This window comes from Symsagittifera roscoffensis, chromosome 9 (assembly GCF_963678635.1).
Source record: "Symsagittifera roscoffensis chromosome 9, txSymRosc1.1, whole genome shotgun sequence".
NCBI lineage: Eukaryota > Metazoa > Xenacoelomorpha > Acoela > Convolutidae > Symsagittifera > Symsagittifera roscoffensis.
The window spans coordinates 54,616,770-54,635,262 of NC_087070.1; the positions used below are offsets into that span (position 1 = coordinate 54,616,770).

Below are 18,493 nucleotides of genomic sequence, written 5' to 3' on the forward strand. Positions count from 1 at the left end.
TGTGAAAAGTGCAAAAATTTTCAAGTGTCGCAAAAAAAAGGAAAAACAACAAATCCCATACATTTTCATAATTTATTTTTTTGTTTCAAACAGGACCTAACACTAGCCGAAAACAAAGCACCACTATATGTCATTAATTTGTTTATGCTTAAGCCAGCTTAAATATGATTAGATTGAAATATACCAAAAATGACACCAAACGAGCACTTTTAATTGCGACTTCAGTCAGAAATAATTCTTCGTAATAATACACTACGCTTCGCATGTGTAAAAAACAACAGAAGTAAAAAGACGAAAAATCAATACATCGTGAACAGCTTTTAAGACTTCTTCCTGAAAAAAAATCAAGACGACCTGCTTAAATGTTTCACTTTGGTCATTGACACTTGAAATTTTTCTCAACTGTAATTTTAATTTGCTGTGAATGCGTAATATTAAGAACTCAAAGCAAACTTACAAGAAAGCACAATAAAACAAAGTGACCGTCCACTAGTTCTCACTTACTTCCTAAGGATGAAAAAGATGTGGCGTAGAGAATCCTGAGGCCATCGAGAGCCTGAAGCGCTTTCCTTCCAGTCTTATGGTTCGACATCATCTTCAGCAAGGTCAGTGCCTGCAAAAAGAATTCTCCTTTGTGATAAAATTTTTTTATAAATTTTTAAAATCATAATTGTACCCTCATTCCAACTCATACCTGTTTCCTCAAAGTCAACTGCTTGTTTCTCAGATCCGTCGAGTGCCACTCGGAATGAATTGTGATCATGATGGGAACCCCGCTGAAGCCAATCATTCTGTTCACGTTGGCTCTCGTTCTGGCCAAGTTGGTCAGGATGTCCAGAGCCTGTCTAATGATGAGGGGGTGCTTTTTCCCAGCCGCAGCTGCCAGACGAATGACACAGCTGATGGCGCCACTACGTCCCAGTTGCTGACAATTTATAGCTGACAAAAACAAAACCGAGTTTCAACATTTACACCGGATCAAAGGAAGCTATTTTTGAGTAGTCAAGTTAAGTTATACCGACCGACACATTAAGTCTTAACGTATGTACATGTTACGATCAGAAAACATTGAAACCCTTACCAACTGAAAACATAAACTTTACCACCTGAAAGTTGTGAAAATGTACAAAAAATAACAGCTCCATAAGAACAAGGATAAGTTGGCTACTAGGTACAGGTAATGAAAGGGATATGTGATAAGTCAAAGTGACCCTATTCACTATTATTATCTGTGTCAAAGTTGTTTCTTATTTTCTATTCACGAGGAACAGTCGTGGACTATCTAATCTGAGCAGATGTAACAATAAAATAATACACATACATACCCGATTGTGTTTCATCTGCGCCTGTGTAATCATTCAAATCACTATACTTTTTACGCTATTATTTTCAACTTCAGTTAAGAACACTTGAAAGCTACACCTTTCAATTCGGTGCTGGGCAAATAAGAGCACCCGACATTAGGGCAAAAAACTAAATGAGAAAGAACACGTTTACAGTAACCTGATTGATTACAGCTTTTTTTTAAAAAAAAAGTAAGCTTGCAAATCTTGATTTGTCTTGGTTGTGTTCCCGGGTTGACCTCCATACACCGAAAATGTTTATCATACAATTCCGTACAAAAAAAACCCTTGTCATACAATTCCATACATCAAGTGTATGGAGAAAATGCTTGTCATACAATTTTCATACATTTTCTAAAATCAATAGACATTAAAAACTAAACAATTTCTGGGGTTTTTCTGAAAACAGTTGAACCGACTTGGTAACGAAAAAAACTGACTGAAAAACTTTTTTTTTTAAATGCTTAGCATATAATTTCCATATATAATTGAAAAAATTATCCTCCTTTGAATTTTTTCAATTTGAGCTAACAAAATTTACAATTTACAATTCCATACCCAAACGTTATATCTGTGATTTTTGCGATGTTTGGTGAAAACTGTAGTTGATATGTAGTTTGTGATTGTAATTTATGGAGTTTTTTTTTCAAAGTTCAATGAAACAAAAGAATACTTTAATTTGTTGTGTCCCAATTCGTCGCAGCTGGCTGGCTGCAAAGCATTTTCTCAGGATGCCTTGGTGAGGTATATTTTTAAGGATTATATTTTCAGTTTTTTTGTCTCCTATTTTCCTTCATGCAAGGGTGAAGCTTCCCTTTGATATATCATATGTGTTTTCCTTCGTCGCTGTTTCTAATTTTTTGGGGTTGGGATTTATGATTTGTTTTTCTTCTTATCTTTTTGCTTTAGATTGTTGTTTTATGCTCACCGATATGGTAGGAAATGCAATGTAGGCTAAACTGATTAATGGGTTTGTTTTCTTGCACAATTTATAATGTTCTTTTTAGAGGAACCGCATTTGTGGTTGTCAGAACGATGTCACCGAATTGCATCGAGAGGTTTGCCGGCGGGGAAGTTTTTTTTTGAGGTAACCCCCTCTCCATCCAGTATTGCCCCCTTAGGAACAGGTTTTCTTCTCTGTTCAGAGATTGCATGGCTTATTAGATGGGCTTTAATGTAATTTGTGCCTCATTTGAAAAAAAAATTTCCGAAAACTGGTTGTCATACAATTTTCATAAATGACAATTTTTTAGTCATACAATTTCCATTTATGGCAAAATGTTAGTCATACCATTTCCATTTATGGGAAAATGTTTATTATAGAGATTTCATACAATTTTCTGTACGTATGGAATTGTACAGTTGTCATAATTTCCCATTTATGAGAATTGTATGATAAGCATTTTTGGTCAACCCGGGTTCCTTCTTAATCATTTGATTGTAATGTTAAAGTTCGTGAAGAAGAAATTGTCTTGGTAACAGTATTGGTCTTTTTTTACTGTATCATTATCGTACTTGATTTAATTAATCTTTCATATAATGTAATTACCTTACACAGTATTTGACCTGATAACTTTTATGATGATTCTGGCGTGCTATGTTTCATGATGTCATTTCATTTCGAGTCTATTTGGTTGTAGGGATTAGCCAAAAACGCAGCAGGGTAGACTGCAGGCTGAAATGCAGCTGAACATAGATTTACAATTCCTCACACTCTCAAAAAAAAGTATCCTAAGTGACCCGCTTTTGAAATCAAATACAGAACGCCAGGCTGCTCAAATTGGTCATAAAAAAGTGACCTAGCTTTTTGGCCACGTAACTTCTGCGCCGCAGGCAAATTTTCGAGAAAAAAAACAGACAAAAAATGCGAACTTTCGGTGGAAAAAACAATGAGAACAGGCAAAAATGAGAAAATATCAGCGCCAACGGCGCTTTCAGATAAGTTCCAGAAAAAATGACCTTGGAAAAAATAATTGACCAAAAAGTGACCAGGTCACTTTAAGTGACAAGTTTGATCAGATTGCAGAACGCTAAGAGACACGTTTAAGAAAAACGTTTTGAGTATACTATGCAAGTGGTATGCTAATTGGACCTCTAACCAATAATTAAAAAAAAAAAGATTTTATTTCTCTGTAATACTTTTTCAAAATAAAGCAGAAAACATCAAATTTGCAGTTTGGGAACTGAAGAGCATAATTTGCCTCCTTTTTAGCAAGTCTTTATAAAATTTAAGCTTTTAATGAAAATCAATTTAAAGTCCAGCCGCGAAAAAACAAACATGAGGGTAATCAACTTTTCAGTTTTTCCTATATCGCACTTGTTCACAACGCAGACCAAAGCGTACCCCTTTCAGTTTTTCTCAAATTTTTTTGACGCCTGTTTATTTGCAGAAGAGGTCTGAAAAACTTTGTGTGAAAACGAGCCCAATTTTAAGGCCTCAATTTGGACTCATTTTAGACTCGGAGTCAGGTGCTTGCCAATGGATATCTGTCAACCTGCCCAAATCAGCACTCTTTATCCTATGTTCCAAGTTACACTTCTCATTTTAAAATCTTCTTCACTGGACTTCACACTGCTCTCTGAACTGGACCCTGAAAATAAACTTCACTCTCCACCATGTCAAAGAGGCCTCTACCCAAAGAATCACTGCCCTACGGCTTCAGGCATTCTTCACTAGTGGGCCAAAGAAAAACCACTTATCCAGTGGTCATACTACTGAGCCTGGCAACCCTGGACCATCAACTCATGAGAGGTCAATACCTGGACCTTCAAGGCTCTTAGAGCCACTGGTACTTTTAAGGTCCATGCTGATGCTAGCAAGATTGGTGATGCCTAATTAGATGATAACAGAGGTCGGCCTCTTACAGCTACATCGACGTACAATCACTTCCATCAGATCATCTGCCTGCCTTCATCGACTTCGTTTTGCTAGACCTGCCGAAAAAATTCTACGCGGCTGCCGCATCTTGCTTTTAAAAGTGCAAGCTCATTTCTTGGTGGATTTAGAACAGAGATTCAACTGAAAAAGATTTCGACGACTTGATCGATCTATACCAGAACGTACTGCCATATGGCAATTTCGGGAGCGAGTTCCAAGTCTGGAGGAAAATGTGCGGCTTCCAAATATGCGGCTTTACAGCAATATACCAGCAATTTTCACTGATGTCAAAAACAGTCTGTCACAAGTCGACAACTCCAGCCATGTACGCACTTGCTCCAAATTGGAGCAACCCTTCCAGTAACACTTTGCACAGCTGAACGCTGCTTCTCTGGTATGAAACTGAGAAAAAGTAACTTCGATCTAATACGAATGAAGATCGCTTATCGAGTTGGCTTTAGTATACATCCACATAGAAGTGGAAATAAATGTTCATGATGCCATAGACTCACTTTTGTACAAGATTACTTAAATTTTCCGCGCCCATATAGGATCCGCGCCTATATAGGATCCGCGCCCATATTTAAAAAAAATGTTTTTTTTTACGGTAGAAAATTTAAAAAAATTTGACGAGAAGCTTCAAGGAATTTTTTTTCCACTAAACGGCCCGATTCATTAGCTGGATAATTTGTACTTCAATAAGACATGCCTTTTTTCTACAAGATCTGATCCTGCAAATCATGCATTACGTATGCTCCATACAAGGGGTCCCACGCATCAAGTCAGTAATACTTCACGCCAGTTCTTTAATTTGGGGCAATTTTTAAATCTATGGATGTTTAAACACGTTGAAAAAAAAGATAAATTTGAAGTTTTTCCAGTTTACATTATATGAATTTCAATAGCTGGCTCCTTAGAAGGTAAACTCTAATGTATCAAAGAGAGTTATTATTTTACTTTCAGGTGCTTGAAATGTGTGAGATTGGGTCTCGTCGGCTTATTGCCCTAGACGCCTCTATGAGTGCTTCGCTACAATTACGTCACAAGGACATAATGTAATAAGAACAATGTGACGTAGGGTGAACTTACAATTGGCGGAGACTATCCGCAGCACCACCAGATAAGAGGAGAGTTGTGAACTGTTGACCGAGCAGTTGCGCACTAGACACAGATTCACCCCCAGTGCCCCCGACAGACGGAAGCGTGTGCTGAAGCGTTTGTCTGAAACATACATATGAGGCGTTACACTATTAATACATTCATGCATCTTGTTAACAACACAATTGACAAGCGGGGGATTCGTTACAAGGTACAAAATTCGCAAATGCTCAACTGTTGAATTATTTCCATAACAGGGCTAGAAGTTATTTACTGGGTGCTTTAGGAGGAATATTTAACAAAATCGCGTCTCATTACGTATAATTTTCGATATTTCATTCCGTTCGGGGTCTGATTGAATACGCTTTAGGGAAAACGTGAGGAGAATACTAATTTTCTTTGCTTACCTGAAAATTAACCTCGTGGGAGTGTAGTAAAAACGCGTATACTATTTGAGACGTCTCCGAAATAAACTAATCAAATGAAATTGAGACAGCTTCCATTGTCAGTTAGTAAGCATCTAATAATTAAAAATGAATTACCTCGCGTTTAAGTTTTGGAGCAGAAAATATAGTTTTTTAACTATTGGAGCAGAAAATATAGTTTTTTTAACTATTTCAAAAACAGCTAGTTTAATTTAACCAAATGAATGAGAAACTTTTACCAGACCATTTATTACCAATCTACCCTTGCCATTTCGCCCTTTAAGTCAATCTACCCTGTGCCAAGAAGCCATACGTCATTCTAACCTATGCCATTTGACCCAAAAACAATTGGTTAATTTCGTAGATACGGTGTTAGAGACAACAAGCATTAATTTTCTTGCAGTCTAAGAAAAGTCCTCTAACTTGGCCGATTAAAACTCGCGGTCAAAATATTGTCATTTAGTAATAACAGGTTTGATCCACATATTCGGTATTTGGCACAGAAATGATTCCAATCTAGCACACAAATGATTCGATTTTTTTAAAGCAAATTATAGGGTTTTTCCAACCAAAATCGCAGGGCAATCATTATGGAGCAAACGAGAAATTGTAACAAAACAACAGCTCAAAATGTTCACGATGGCACTCCCACAATAGCAACGTAACTGCAATTGTTCAGAGTTTTGAGCTCGTCTCATGGCGAACTGAACGCAGACACGAAGTTCTCCATGGCCGGTCAAACGCAAGCATGTTGATATAGCAAAAAAAAAACAGAAAATGAACACCAGAGAGGGACCTGTTAAAATCTGCATTATTGCAACTTGCCGCCAACCAGTACCATGAAGAGAGCCGTTCAACTGGCTACCATCACACTGCAATCAACAGGGCACTGAATTGAGAGCCTTTTCGCCGAACATTCGAGAGGCATTTCGAAAAGCTCAGTCCACATGAAGGCTTTTATTGGTTAACATTGCTTCTGGTCTAGTCATCAAAAAATCTGAACGTAACCTTTTGATCTGGATGAGACGATTGGCGAAGCTGTTTTTACGGTCTTTCCTGGTTATTTCATTTTTGACCAAGCAAGTTTTACATTGCTCTGATTATTTACTCACATGCGGCGATAATTTTTTGATAAAATTATTTTTTTTCTTGATTGATTTTTTTTTATTGTTAAAATCGTTGAAAAAAAATATAAATTTTGTTAATTAAAAGAGTTTTATTCATCAGATCAGTCATTCTCTCATTTATCAGACTCATAGATTTCGTTAAATTGAGACCTGGAAAACAATGCTGTGTAATATCGAAACTAAGATATTATATACCAAGGGGACAACTACCGCAGTAATCTAGTCCCTATTCTTCAGAATGGCGTTTTGATTTACGGGTGCTGTATTTTTTCATTTTTGAACCCAATTTTCGAAATGCAAAACAAAATTGTGTGTGACCAGTGTGAAGATAATTTTTAAGAAAAATAAATTGCTGACAGTTTTCGAGTACCATATCTAAGAGCTTTTGAAATTCGTCCAATCTGCAAACAAAATGCACTGAGTCTTTTTTAAACAAAAAGTTTAGATTTCGAAAATTTCAAAAACTAACAAGGAGATCTTGCGCGAGATTTCTTGTGAAACCTTTTCGCAAATGAAAAAATGAAAGATTCTCGATACAGTATAGAGGATGCAAATTGTATAACAAAGTAAAACCTTGGACTTACTGCCCGTTCAATTTGAAAATAGTTCTTTTCAGGAAATATCAAGATTTTACCAAAAACTCAAGGATTCTTTTTTTAATTCAAAGTTTTGCTCCGGTTAAATATACTTATGAATTGTAAGAAGTTAAAAAATTGGCTCCATTGGTTAAATGCGGTTGGGCATTCCCCGGGGAGTCAGGATTTTTATTGGGAGAATCTGAAAACTTAAAAAATTCTTTTGCATTTGATTATCGTGCATACTAAACGCTTAAATATGGAAAACGTGCATGAAGCTTTTTTTGAGCCCTTTAGATCCTGTTACAATTACTCCGAAGCTTCAAAAATGCACATTAAATTTCCGAAAATTTAAAAAATATATATCAAATGCATATGCTCAGTAAACATGTTCTTCTCTTTGTTTTTACTTTACTAATACTGACTGTTGTAGCGTGATAGATACTGAAAATAGATGAAACTGGCTCTGCTTGCTTTTGGAAGTATGTTTGCTTGATGAATATAAAAAGTTCTCGAAAAGACAGGTTTGTTAAATTTTTTTAAAACCCGTTCTTTGAAATATTTTATGACCTTTTAGGGCAGATGCTTGGTGAATTCTAGGATCAAGTTGTCTGTCCTCTCCAAGTCTCATTATCTGATGCTATATAACCTTACTGAACAATTATTGGAGAAAAAAATTCTTTCTTTCTTTTATTTTTATTAGAGTCGAATTTCGAAGATAGAATAACGTAGGGTAGTTTTAAGCAAGCTAATATGATAAATCTAGATTTATCCTGGGGTTATTCTTATTTTCTCAGCATTTTTGGTCCGCAAAAGCATGTTTTGGCCTTTGTTGTCTCATCCTCAGAAACTGAGCTACATTTGAAAATATATTTCATAAATTTCGCGCGATTCCATTCAGTTACAGTACAGAAATATAAATTCAGCTAAAACATTGGATTTTTTCCAAAAAAGAAAACAATTATTTCTAATATTAGGGACCTTTTTCGAACATTTGGTAACAATTCTTCTTCTTTTTTTCAGCATTTTCTCTTTAAGGCTGGAGATTCATAATCAGGTTGAACTAAATAACGTGCTTGAGTGGCCAAAAAGTAGGGATCAAGATTGGTAATGGGAATGACTAATGAGCTTGGGAAGCTAACTGTTTTTCCTCATTAGTTCTGGGGAAGTGTCTTTAGTTCTGGGGAGATAAATGGTTATGTATAAACTAGAGTATTTGAGAAAAAGATAAACGGTTCTTCCTTAATTAAATTATCAGAAACTGCTGAGCAAATCTGAGAAAAAGCGCCGTACTTATCATCTCATATCTTTAAACAAGCATGTCAATGATGCTAGCAAGATTGGTGATGCCTAATTAGATGATAACAGAGGTCGGCCTCTTACAGCTACATCGACGTACAATCACTTCCATCAGATCATCTGCCTGCCTTTCATCGACTTCGTTTTGCTAGACCTGCCGAAAAAATTCTACGCGGCTGCCGCATCTTGCTTTTAAAAGTGCAAGCTCATTTCTTGGTGGATTTAGAACAGAGATTCAACTGAAAAAGATTTCGACGACTTGATCGATCTATACCAGAACGTACTGCCATATGGCAATTTCGGGAGCGAGTTCCAAGTCTGGAGGAAAATGTGCGGCTTCCAAATATGCGGCTTTACAGCAATATACCAGCAATTTTCACTGATGTCAAAAACAGTCTGTCACAAGTCGACAACTCCAGCCATGTACGCACTTGCTCCAAATTGGAGCAACCCTTCCAGTAACACTTTGCACAGCTGAACGCTGCTTCTCTGGTATGAAACTGAGAAAAAGTAACTTCGATCTAATATGAATGAAGATCGCTTATCGAGTTGGCTTTAGTATACATCCACATAGAAGTGGAAATAAATGTTCATGATGCCATAGACTCACTTTTGTACAAGATTACTTAAATTTGACGAGAAGCTTCAAGGAATTTTTTTTCCACAAAACGGCCCGATTCATTAGCTGGATAATTTGTACTTCAATAAGACATGCCTTTTTTCTACAAGATCTGATGGAAGAGCATATTGGTAATAGCTTTCACACAGAGGCGAAGCTGAGCTCCGCAAACAAGCAAAAAAATGCAAAAAAGAGCTATAAGCAGGCCAAACAAAGTGAAATAAGGAAAAGATTCGAAAAACACAATGAAAAAAAAAATCAGTGAGATTGGGAGTATCAGGTTCTCATATCTGTTCCACGACCGCTGGTAAATTTACTAATACTAGCCACCAACAAAGCAGCTAGAGTTTCTATCAAATTGCCAATGCTACGCAGCAAAAATTCGACCGCAAAAAAAACGTTTCAAGGCTACGGATTTGAATCTCCGACCTGCTGATTAGGAGTCACACGTCCTCGCATCTGCATCACGGTCGCTTGGAAGTAAACTAATGGCCCAGCTAATGCTGAATCCACCTGTTTTAATATTTTTAATCGTATTTTGTACTGATACGGAAATGCGTAATTTTCAAAAAAAACGACTTTACGCAAAATCCTTAAGATTTCTCTGCTTAAGTAGCGGATTCGCAGCTTAATTTTAAAAAAAAACAACTACTACTCGTTCTTTCAATTGAAGTTTTTATCTCAGATTTGGCTGAGTAGTTTTAGAAAAAAGGAAGAAGATTCCAAAAAACGATCAAAAACTCGAAAATTAGCCTGTTCTTTAATCCATAAACATTTCTCTTTTAAAGAAAGGGAATAACCTAAAGAGAAGACGTCCAGACCTTGATTTTTAAATTAAACCCTTCAGATCAGATTTTGCTAGAAGTTTTCGAGAATAGTGATGAAGTTAAAAAAAAACGGAAGAAAATTAATTAAATGCATTTTTCCGAAATCCATATCAGCTTTTCTACAAAAACTAATGTAAAACAAATTGCAGAGACAAATCGAAGCACCATTTTAGTTTGAATGAACACAGAGGCGAAGTTGCACTTAGCACACACAAGCAAAAATATGACCGATAACGCTACTGGGAAAAACTGAATAAGTAAAACTTTGAATCTACAAAATTTCTTAAGTGACGCACGCCAATTATGACTCTACAAAAATGGTATGTGACGCCAGCCAATTATGAAGCATTAGCAGTTTATTTGAAAAAACAATTAAAATTTACCAACTAATATTTTATAGAGCTAACTTATTTAAACTGATATACGAAAGTTCATTGAAAACATCCGACCCTGCCGAGGTTCGAACACTCTTATTCTTTTGTGGCTCTCCTTCCCTTCCTATACGCTACAGATCCGTGATACCTGAAGCTATAGTGCTATTTGTTATACAATAGTCTGTAATAATATACTTAGCATTGGCTAGACTTAATAGCTGGTTATTGATCAAAATGAGCACTTTCAAAATGAACACATTTTATTGCAACCATATCTGCGTCGCAACAATATTTGCGAATTATAGTAAAAAAAAAGAGAGTTCCTACTACAACACAAGCTTTGCTCGTCTAAATATCAAACTCAGAATCAGCAGATAAGTTTTAGAAAATAAGATACCAAAAAAACGGGAAAAAATTCAAAAACTGGACATTTTCAAGGGCAATATTTTTTTTCAAAACTCAGGATAAATTTGCATAACAGATTGTTTTTCATTCGGTTACACCCTTAATCTCCAATTTGGCAGGGCAGTTATTGAGAAAAGTCAAAAAGTTATAAAACTTAAATAAATGTCAAAAAATGGGATTGTTTGAGGCCATAATGTTTTTCTACCAAATTTAGGGAAGAGCCAGTTGAGAAGGGGAGATTGCCATGATTTGCTCTTTCAACTAAAACCCTCATCTTAGATTTGTGCAGTTAACATGAAAAAATTCATAGTTCAAAAATCCCTCTACTGAAAAATTCGAAGGCCATAAAACGTCTTGGGGTAAAAAGGAAAAGAGACTACCGAAATATGCAGGCACGAAGAAGAGCAGCCGATTTTTCAATTGATACCTTTTTTGAATAAAGGTACAGTAGTTTTTGAGAAAAATTGAAATTTCTGCGAAAAAAGCAAACAATTTGCAAAGCGTCGCAAAAAAAACAACAAAATTCATTCAACTTCAAAATACCTGTTGTTTTCAACAGGACATTACACTAGCGAAAAGTAAAGCCGCAGCATATGCTATTAAAGGCTATGCTTATAAAGGCTTAAAGATGAATAAATTAAAATATACCAAAAGTGTCACCAATGAGCACTTTTATTTGCGATTTAGATTAGAAAAAAAAATCTTAAGAATACACTACTGGAACCAGATCTAAACTAGAATTTAATATTGGATATTATTCTGATATTTTATCTCCATAAAATATTGAATACTAACCAATCATATTCCATCAAACTAACAACCCACTTATTTGTAAGTGCTGAAACTACTTGTAGTTTCAGCACCAGAGCAATTTGAATTAAACTTCAAATACAGTTGTCCTCACTCTGAAAACTAACTCGCATAAACCGTTGTACACTAGATCTATTGAGACTAGAGATTAAAGAGTAACATTAAGATTGGTATTAGACTAAAAAAACTGCACGAATTTATCCGGCCGAAAGTAAGATAGCGTGACGAGCAGACGGTGTACCTTATCTGAACTTACTCTATGAGTATAACCAATGGGTCCTTTCATCTGGTGCGACCAAAAGTCTTGAACAGACCTTAACTAACCTAGATTTAGAAAAAAATAGATTAGAATTAGACAAATACAACATTTTTAAAATGTTATATGACAAAAACTTAGTAGAAATGTCTCTACGACTCAATAGATCAGATCCAATATGCCGAACAATACGAGAACTACCCGGTATTGGAAGAAAACCTCGGAAAAGAGACGACGTACGACTAGGAAGAAATCTAACCATCGATTTCATGATTGTACGACAAAAACAAGATAACTTTTATATTTAGAATACTTCCAGCAGTAAATTTAAATTTTCATTTACTGACATAAAATTTTGAAGAAACATCTTCAATAACCTTTCATGGCTTTAAACCTAATAATTATACAATAACGACCGATAAAAACAACACTAGTCGTTCTCCTTCTTAAATCAGCTGTAAATTGAAAAACATCATGAAAAAAATATTTATTGAATATAAAAGTACAAAAATTAGTTAGTATAAAGCATAAATTATTAGTAAATATAAATCATCCCTTCATCCCAGCTTCATCACCTAAAACATAACAGCAAATCTCTAAATCCTTGTTTTCACTTAAAATAATTTCATTTAAAATAACAGATCAAGGCTTCCCTTGGATCTTTAAATTAAATTAAACCAAATCTAATTTTCTGATCATCAAGGCTTGTCCTTGGATCAAATAGAACAATTTTGTTCTCCCCCTCCCATATTAACTAGTGTCTAACGACCTCAAACGTCGATTCACTACCCAACCCTTATTAAAGACCCATAATTAACAGAAGTTTTTCAAATAGCTAACCATTCTAATTAGGATAAACAGGGAAAAAACTTCGGTTACTCATCCTTCACTTGATCCCCTTCTTCTTAAATGACCCAGACTAAAACACTTAAAATTAGTAAGTCATAAAATAGTATCTAACGAACTACTTGCGTTCTAATTATACCTGAACCTTTAGGATCGATTTACTATTCTCCAACCCTTGATCAAAAATCACAACCCCTAAGTAAGATTAGGTAAGTCTGTCTTAACTTAGAATTATTCACGAGAAAGTAAAAATCATTCTCACGAATCGATATATGCTTTTCTCTCCAACCCAACAAATACGCCCCAAGTTAAGCTAACCACAAAAAATCTTAAGAACTAACAGCTTAAGACATTAGAAATCACTAACCCCAATATTGCATCCATCATCCTAAACCTTATGTCAAGAGACAAATTAGGAAACAAACAAACAATTATATTACACAACCGCTAAATTAACGACGAAAGATACGACCTGGTAATCACACCACAGAGACAAACAATAGGATACATAAGAACAAAAAGACAAACACTAAGAAAGAAAATTATTAACCAACAAAAACAAATTATTAGGAAACGATTTTCAAAACGAAGAAACGCAGAATCAGAAACAAGCGCAATACAAGAACTTCACAATTTAAAATACTCGATAAACAAAAACAATCAAAATGACGATCAAATATACTTTTCTGACTCAGAAACCACGTCACCAGCATCAATAAAAGGAAAACGTAGGATGAAAAATAGTTACAAAAACAAATCAATACATCTGTACAATTGGAATCAACCAATAAGACACATTGAAAATTACACACCTTCAGTGATGAAACACAAAATTGATTCGAAATGAAGAAAACCTAGTAGATTCAACGCTCCCATTTTTAATACATCCACAAGCTAAAGCTCGAGGACAGGTACAATTTTGCCAAAATTTAATCGCAAAATTATTCGAAAAAGGAGATAGTCCATGCACAAAAAAATTTCCCGATGTAAAAATAAAAAGACAACTTCTTGACCACTATCTCAAAGGCATATGTAGTCTCACATCACAATATGGAATTTACACAATAGAAATCAGTTCACCAAACGCATTTCATGATAAATATCTCATTCAAACTGATGAAGTAGATATTGAATTTTCAAAAGTTTTTTTAGAATAGATAAAAAAATGCAACATCAAAACTCACAAAGAGCAAATTCAATATTCACAAACGATGTATTTTCACTTATCTATAGCTATTTATCTATATTAGAATTGAAAGAACCTCAAAACGATTCACAAAACAATACGAATACAACGCCTACGGTACCTCAATTACAAAGCCTAAACCATAACCATCCTTCATCATTAGTACCACGAAGTTTCAGAAACATAGCCCTGACAGACCTCATATCTTCAAGACCTAATTACCCACAAAGCCCAATTCAACACATAATAACCCTAACCCAACAATCTAAAATAGAAGACACATACGAGCAAATTATAGAACAACCACAAACCACTAACTTTCGTTCTCAGAACAACCATCTTTTTAGCCCACGATGAGCCGCCAAGTTGGATCACTCCATCGCTCAATTTCCTACCCATCCAACCTTCATAGCAACCTCCCCGTCATACCACTTTTTAATTTCCCCCACCTGAATCACCTCATGATAACACTTCATCCGACATGGATTCAGATACTAATTCTTCAAACACCACTCTATAAAATAATATTTCACAATTTAATACCTCAGATCTCGAGACCCCTGACGAATTTGACGACTTCGATCCCAGCGCATCTACATTTTCCCAACCTCCTTTTCAACCTCTCCACTCCCAATTAAGATTTGAACATCCTTCCCCTCCCTCTTCTATTTCCAATGTAACACCCACATATTCCCCCTTGACCAGTGAACCTTCAGACAACAACAGCTCTGTAAATACACCAATATCTCATGAACTTGACAATTTTATCACACTTCAGCAAAAATTACAGCACTCTCAGACACTAACCATTCACCAACTTTCACAATCCATAATATCATCAAACCCATCAACCCCAACTCCCTCTTTAAATTACACCCCTTCGCCAAACCCAACTCCCTCGTCAAATCCATCCTCATCTTATACAAACCGAGCCTATCGAACCTTCAAAAGAAAATTCCCCAATACTCCATTTCCGTCTCACCCAGGAACAGCCACAACATTTGTTAATCACCCACTCCACACTAACACCAAAGATTTTCTTAAAATATGTTTACCCTTTTTCCCCCCAATACACCTACGTTCATTCAGACCCTAATGACGAACACCCTAATTATGTTAATGAGCACGTATTATACCCAACACTTTCATGGACATCATTTTATCACTTCACTAATCCACTATCACTACCATTAAATAACACCCCAAATGATAACAAACAATGCAGCAATCAACTCTACCGTTTAACAACAGCACTCACTCCAAAAAAAAATTACACAAATCGGATATAACCAACACTTATCAGATTCACCGCACCAAAAACTAACGAAAACTCCATCGATCACTACGACCATCACATCATAAGACCAAACGAAGACACCTTTCTGAACTACGATAAATTTGCTAACCCACAACTAACAGAAAAATTGTTCATTAAAACACCATACGTTTTCACCCTTAATACTTTAGATTAAAAAAATACGACCACGTCATTTCAGTAGAACTTCGTGATATTCAAGCCTATGATTCATATTTGAACAAACTTAACAACTTCTCACTAACCTTTCATTTCCTCACACCCAAAGAACGTGATTTGCACTGTTCACACGACATCATGTTACGAACTAAACAGACACACACTTATACTTACTATAAGTTCATCCAACATCATTACACTCATAATACACCAGCACGACAAATTCACCACAGATATCAATACATTAACTCCAAATATAGCGCACCATTCTTTCTTAACTTCACTTATTGTATTAAAGATACTAACCTACAAGGCATCCTCCGCAATTATGATCCCATCACCCAGATGTATGTATTCTGTCCCTTAACCAAAACCTTCAACGTAGACGAATCCCGCCCACTAATCGTCCCACACGAATTCCTACAGCCCGTTGAAATCCCGATCCTAGAATTCATCCATAACACCAGATATAACCATAAACTTTATAACCTCATCTAAAATACACCTTATAAACTCTCACCTAGCACTGAAGAGCACAAAATCATAAAGCACTCGAGTTGCTTTGGCCACTTCTCCAAACTAAATACATCATTCGTTTGATAGCTAAATTTCTAACATCAGAAATATTACACGACGTTTTTCCCCATGGATTCTTCACAGACGAATAAGGTAATATGAATTAAATAAATTATACTAACAAATTAGAACAAAAACTAACCATTTTTTATAAATGTTTCCTCTTTTTCTCTTGTCTTCACAGGCACGATCATCAATCATCTACAAAAAAAAAACGAAACAAAAAACAAAACTTTTTTCTAGAATCATAAATTTAGATTAACCAATTACAATAAATGAAGCAGTAAAATTTACCCCCAAAACAGCAATAAATTGATATATAAAATTATTTCCCCATATGCATTAATATTCTTAAAATGAAATCAAATTGATAATTTCGACCCCCCAAATAAAGCCGTAAAATTAAAAATTTCAAAGTAGTAACTTCATAAAAGTCGCCTATAAAATTAAAGCAGTACTAACCTTTTCAAATACGCTTCTTTATAGTTTTAAATATTCACTCGCCCACAATCCTATCCACAATCGCACAGCTCGCCCACGAAGAATTGTTTAAAATAATGAATTTAAGTTTTAACTTTCATTGATAACAACTCTAACCAATTTTAACACATTTCAAACTTTCCTTTAACCCGGTTGGAAAGGAATTATATAATAATCCAAACTAACCAACGCAGCTTACTAAACACCACAAACCACAACCTAACAGCATGACTAAGAAAAGAAAACCCACGATACACAAACCGGATTAAAACCAGCTTAATAACTGCATAAATTGTTCTTTTGAAGACTACTTTCAAGTCTGAACACAAAAGAACAAAACACAAAAAAGTCGACAGACAAACCCAAAACAAACTATTTGAATTTTGAAGAAAAGGACACAACCAAGACCAAAAAGAAAAAAAACAGTAATAAAAAAAGGCACGAAAAGTTGAACACAAAAAGGACCCTTCAAAAAAGAGCATGAACTTATACTCCACTCCTGGCCTAACCCACCAGAGAGGACGTCCTGAGCATGCTCTATAGCCGGCCTAACCCACCGTGCTACACCCACGCTTTGTGACACACACTCTATTTTTGACGAGAGTTACTCAAGGGTGAGTAGCTCTTACAAATAACCGAACTAAACAAAAACGCTTTTGCGATAAAAACTAATACAAGATAATAACTAAAAACAAAATTAACAAAGATTTGTATCTGTAAATAATACAATGCAGTATATAGATTACATACCGCCCAAAGACGAGCAGCAAGGAACTTGACAACCCAATCACACTTCAACTACGGAATGGCAAAACACACCCTACATGCTGCCTACAGTCACTACACAAAGGATTTTAAAAACGACTTGGCATCGCAGCAAAGGAAACCCATTGCAACAGAACAATGGCCATCTCGATGTTCAAGTATACGTACAGATCCAAGTCACCAGGCAATTCACCCAAAGTCAAACTACATGCCACTTCCGAACGAGATTGGAACATTGCTATTCTATAATCAACCAAATCAACACTCATCACAACCAATCAGAAATCATGATACGATCTCCCGAAACGATTGTGATAACAATCCTTCTTCCTAAACGAAAAAAGAATATGCTTGCAACTTCTAAAGAAAGACACCATCGTCCATCCTCCACTACAGTAGAACACTGAAGAACTTAAATCTGTAAAACCCGGATCGGTGGAACCAGATCTAAACTAGAATTTATTATTGGATATTATTCTGATATTTCATCTCTAAAATATTGAATACTAACCAATCATACTCCATCAAACTAACAACCCACTTACTTAAAAGTGCTGAAACTACTTGTAGTTTCAGCACCAGAACAATTTGAATTAAGCTTAGAATACAGTTGTTCACATTCTGGAAACTAACTCGCATAAACCGGTGTACATTAGATCTATTGAGACTAGGAGATATAAGAGTAAGATTAAGATTGGTATTAGACTAAGAAGTTGCACGAATCTATCCGGCCGAAAATAAGATGAAAGCGGCCGAAAGCGTGACGAGCAGACGGTGTACCTTATCTAAAATTACTCTATGAGTATAACCATTAGGTCAAAACTCACTACGCTTCGTTGTGTAAGCATCTAAGACATTGACTAAAAGTTTGGAACTTGAATTTTATCAACTCTTGAATACTTTTCACTTCCTAACCCAAAGTCGGTTTTGAACAGTAACTTTCGTTTGGATGAATGTCATGGTTAAGAATGTTCGTAAATCACAGTCTTATTCTCGTTATCAAGCTATGTGTAACAATTTTGCAGGTACTCCCAAAAATTGTGTGAGATCTATTCAAACAGCTTTTTCAAGATTTGAATGAAAATTCAGAGCTGTTCAATCGATGTGAATAACGCGCTAGCTAATTTCTC

The 18,493-nt window shown here is 35.5% G+C and overlaps 2 protein-coding genes across 5 annotated transcripts in view; one reads left to right on the forward strand and one right to left on the reverse strand.

Annotated features, from left to right (window-relative positions):
• The window catches only part of LOC134854300 (huntingtin-interacting protein K-like), a 318,593-nt gene that overhangs the window by 157,806 nt on the left and 142,294 nt on the right, over positions 1 to 18,493 (forward strand). The gene's annotated exons all lie outside the window — the stretch shown is intronic.
• Positions 1 to 18,493, reverse strand: part of LOC134854297 (cytosolic carboxypeptidase 1-like) — a 52,578-nt gene that overhangs the window by 27,481 nt on the left and 6,604 nt on the right. For 2 of the 3 annotated variants that reach the window (XM_063870495.1, XM_063870497.1), the window contains exons 5-8: positions 5,311 to 5,442; positions 1,326 to 1,346; positions 695 to 939; positions 505 to 613 (exon numbers count right to left, since the gene is read on the reverse strand). In XM_063870495.1, coding sequence (XP_063726565.1) covers positions 505 to 613; positions 695 to 939; positions 1,326 to 1,346; positions 5,311 to 5,442 — 507 coding nt within the window. The remainder of the gene's footprint in view (positions 1 to 504; positions 614 to 694; positions 940 to 1,325; positions 1,347 to 5,310; positions 5,443 to 18,493) is intronic. The other variant, XM_063870496.1, reaches the window with a different exon arrangement.